At 37.1% G+C, this 4,426-nt stretch overlaps 1 protein-coding gene across 1 annotated transcript; it reads right to left on the bottom strand.

Annotated features, from left to right (window-relative positions):
• Window positions 1-2,573: 2,573 nt before the first annotated feature.
• Window positions 2,574-3,923, bottom strand: LOC131069445 (pectate lyase 1-like). Its single transcript, XM_058004865.2, has 3 exons — window positions 3,243-3,923; window positions 3,044-3,147; window positions 2,574-2,931 (listed from the first exon to the last, which is right to left on the bottom strand). The coding sequence occupies exons 1-3, from the start codon at window positions 3,921-3,923 to the stop codon at window positions 2,574-2,576; spliced, it is 1,143 nt and encodes a 380-aa protein (XP_057860848.2).
• Window positions 3,924-4,426: the final 503 nt, after the last annotated feature.

The raw sequence follows: 4,426 nt of genomic DNA, 5'->3' as shown, positions 1-4,426 counted from the left end.
AATCCATTTTGACAATAAAACATTTCAAAATTGATAAAAATGCCTTCATTTGCACACCATGATGATATTAATTAAATTTCATAGTTTGAATGTGTTTATGAATTTTGGTATATTGGGATCAACTTTTCAGACACAATATTGTGCATCTCCCTAATTCTAGCTTTGATATGCTTCATGTATGATAAATTAAACAATATTTTTATCCATAATTTTGTATCATCTACTTTTTGATTGAGGGTTTCCAACACTTTCTCAAATCCCTAAGAAATTATGTAAGTAGATTATTATTTTTTACATGCAAAATTAATTCTAAATCTGTCTACAAAATATAGGTTTATTAGGAGGCATATAGCTCCTGAATCAAGGTCACTTATTTCACAATTTTATCTACAATTTGTTTTAGAAAAAATTACAAATAGCTTCATCAACAAGAGAATTTTCCTTTTTGACATATGTATTCTAAGAGAAATATTCAATGGAGAAATAAGAGTCTAAAATATTGGTTATTATATTTGTGCTTAACATTGGAGTAGAATTTGGGTCTTGTTAGTTTCGAAGTTCAATCAAATGTATGTTAACGATGATATTATTTATGTATAACTAAAGTAATACATTCAAAAAATCAAGGAAGGGTTATTACAAATACGTGCACTCAAATTATAAAGTGTCATTTCAGGAGGTTAATTCCTATGTTTGCAACACTTTTTTATTCATTCCATGGGATATTTTTCATCTTCAAAAAAGTTTAAGTGGTTCTATGCATTGGTGTCCTTGTCTCTTCAATAATTGATGGAGCTCCACTTGTCATTTCTTAACAACTTTGGCATCCTTATCCAAGAAAATCAATTGATTTTGAACAACAAGTTCATTATGATGTACTTCATTAGGAACTGATTTCTCTCAGGTTTCTTTCATACTTTCTTGTACATTTCTTTTCTTTTCTTGATTTACATGGCACTTCCTTATTCTTGTTGCTATATTAAAATCTTAAGTTTCTTCTTTGAGATCTTCCTATAATTCTTAGCAATATCACTTTTGACCTTAAACTACTCTTCTCTTTATATCAAATAAGATTGCATAGACACATCTATGTGTGCAACTATTATGTAATGGTGCATTGAGTAAGGTTTATGCTAACATCCTGCCCCCTGCCTCTCTTACATTGTTGACACAAAATAACCATCAAAACCTCTAACTTCACCTAATGCAAAGGGAGTCCCACTTGCTGCATAATTCATACATACCTAATAAGTATACAACATGGACCAACAAAAGTTTCTATTCATACTCATGTGGCACTGCATTTGTCAATATAAATAGTTAGACCTCCTAAGAAGATCTAGTTCCAGCCTGCCAATAAAGAAACCATTTACATGCACAACTTGTCCAACGCATTCCACGTTGTAATTCTTTAATATAATTGTATTCAAGGTTATGCCAAAATAGATAAACATACAGAAGATGTGAGAACAAATTTCAAAAAACCATTTCCTATAAGAATGGGACACATCATCCACTTCCAACACAACCATGAATATAATTTATGTACATGTGAACACATTTTGAGTAGGCCAAATAAGAATGCCACCTCAATTAATATGCCATGATTTGAAACCTTGCGATTCTCATTCATTAGTCGCCACTTCATTCTCCACTGCTACTAAGGTTCTCAATCCTCTGTGTAGACAATTTCTAGGATCAAGGATTCGATATAAAGGAAGGTCTTCGATTGTGTCTCATCTACAACAAACCTCTTCAAAAATAAATATGATGCTTCAAACCAAAACCGCTCACTCCATTTTCTCTAAAATTATTCAACCTACTAATCCTTCATGTGAGGTAGCAGGTATTGGCATATGCATTGCATACCAACATTCTAATTATCCAACGAACCCACAAAATATCAACTCGCATACAACGATAATTTGACTGTATTAGTACACAATCATACCTCGCATACCACTGAGTAAGATTTGTCCATGTCGATAACCTCCTTGTATATATGTCACAACTAGGGTTGTGTTCCGATTCTATAAATAAAATTATCAACACCCATGTAATTTTTTAGTTTAAATCACCATAAAGTGACATCTATTTCTGAATTTAGAAATATTATAAATTAATAAATTATAGATTTTAGTTGTATTTTATATTTTTTTTAAAGTAAAAACTAATTGAACATTCTCTTTCTAAAATTGAAATTATGATATGGTTGCTAATAAAGTGTTTATAACAGAGCTGAAGTAGAACACAACTTATAATATAGTAGATTTCTTCTTTTCTCCTTCAATTTATTTCTATAATGATAACTTGTTACTTTAATGCATTGAATCAAGTTTTACTAAATTTAATTAATATATTCTTCTCGATCAAATCATAGAACTTTTGTCTACTAAAAATATAACTACTTTGATTTATCTCAAATAATAAAAGAATGTATATATTCTCTCATGTAAGTTTACATAGATTTACAATCTCAAGGAATTGAATCCTCGGAGCAAGAAAGAATGTAGTGAATTGAATGAAAGAATCTGTACGAGAATAGGGATCTAAGCAAAGATTTAACAAGTAAATTAGATGCAGGCCCGGGAGGTGGCGCAGGCTAGGACTCCTGCACTCTGGGTCAAAATGGGTATTGATCTTCCATCAGCAACTTTAAACTGCTGGCCTGTCTGGTAGAGGGGAAGTGCTTTTCCTCTGCCAGATGGGACGAAGTATGCCCCGTTCAAAAATGTGTCCCTCACAGACTTCCACAGCCAACTCTTTCCTTGGGGGGTCTCACGCCATGTCACCTGCTTCTTGTACTCCTCGTTGGGGGCCACAAAGCGATTGCCTTCGCTTCTAATCATAGGCTTGGCACTCCCTCTAATGGCGTATATACCCCACGCCTCATAGTTATTGTTGGCCACATGCGCATACCCATGTCGGCACCTGCCCAGAAAAACAATCCATATCATATCAGTTAGCAGTTTTAGTGTGGTGGTTGCAGAATGTTGCAAATCCAGATCGGAGTTAGCGAGTTTGACACGAGAAGTTGAATTACCTTGGCATGCGCTCCAATAAGCCAGGTCCAAAGTGGTTGAACGCAACAGTCACTCTCATGTTTTTATCAGTTGTATAATCGTCGCTATGTCCCAGAAGCATGACCTGTGACGTGTTTTATTGCACAGGCAAGATTAGTCAATCATCCCTATTCATGAAATCAGTTTCAGTCTACGGTGCATAATTTAGTCTAGTCTTACCTTATCATGGTGAGTGAAGCCGTTGTTAGAAATCGTAATTGCGGTGGAAGCAAGCGTGACATCTACAAGTCCGTCTGCGCAACTGGAGAGGTAGTTATGATCGATCCAAATGTCTCGTGAAGAAACAACTGAAATTGCATCTCCATCTTGTGTATCCATCATCTCATGGCTCATGGATTGTGAGACGAGAACGTCACCAGCTACACTTGGCTTGCAGTCGTGGATGTTTAATCCGTGGATGATGATGTTGCTGACATTGAGGAGGCGTATGCAAGGCCCATTGCTGATGTGAACATTTGAGCCCCTTGCGTCGACAGTCTTGTGGCTGGCGACGAACAGGGGCATCTCAAGCTTTATCTTCATATCGCTGGCGAAAACTATCCATAGAGGACCATCGCGAGTAACTCCATATCTGAGACTCTCGGGCAGGGGATTCACAGCATCGTCATCCGGGCTGGTGACTGTATACAACTCTCCTCCTTTGCCTCCCTTGGCTGCACTTCCGAAGCCCACACCACAATCTGCAAGTTTCATTCTGTTTTGTGCCCAATTTGGATCTCTTCTCCAGCAATTGTCTACCACATTATATGAGGGGGAGGAAGTAGACAAGGTGGCCTGAAGATTCAGAATGATCAACGGTACCATGGAGGCAGCCATAAAGAATCTTTGTCTCTGTTCCATTGCAGAGTTAAAATGAACGAATCCTGTATTCGCCTTGAGATGCCTTAGTCAATCAGCAAATTAAATAATGATTGGTGAGCTCCTGTAGGTAGTGATGTTGCATGCTTTGCGTGGGTAGCTGTATATATAGAGAGGCCTGGCCTGCATAAGATAGCAGTGAGCCGCCACCAAGCCTGCCCTGCCCGTGCATGAACTAATCAAGATCAACATGAAGCTGTCAACCACAATACCCACGCCCGCAATGAAAACGCGGACATTTTGTTGACAATTGATGCTGCTCTAGCTTGCAGCTCCATGTAGCTCCAGCTTGGTGATGAATGGATAGATTCATGTCCAAACTGTTGCTGCATGGAGCTGCATGCTAGAGCAGTATCAATGATGATGGTGCTGATTTAGTTGATGAGACAATTTATAGAAGTATTTTGGGGAGCTTGATGTTTCTAATCTACACGAGACCTGATATTACCTATTCAGTTTCACTAGTTTCAAGGTATATGACAAAT

Source organism: Cryptomeria japonica, chromosome 5, assembly GCF_030272615.1.
Source record: "Cryptomeria japonica chromosome 5, Sugi_1.0, whole genome shotgun sequence".
NCBI lineage: Eukaryota > Viridiplantae > Streptophyta > Pinopsida > Cupressales > Cupressaceae > Cryptomeria > Cryptomeria japonica.
This window is presented reverse-complemented; position numbering and strand designations above follow the sequence as displayed.

Excerpts from the sequence above, each read along its gene's own strand:
- LOC131069445 (XM_058004865.2), bottom strand. The coding sequence starts at position 3,923 with ATGGAACAGAGACAAAGATTCTTTATGGCTGCCTCCATGGTACCGTTG. Across the intron at positions 3,148-3,242 it reads GCTTCACTCACCATGATAAG|GTCATGCTTCTGGGACATAG; the intron begins GTAAGACTAGAC and ends AACACGTCACAG. Across the intron at positions 2,932-3,043 it reads TTATTGGAGCGCATGCCAAG|GTGCCGACATGGGTATGCGC; the intron begins GTAATTCAACTT and ends TTTTCTGGGCAG.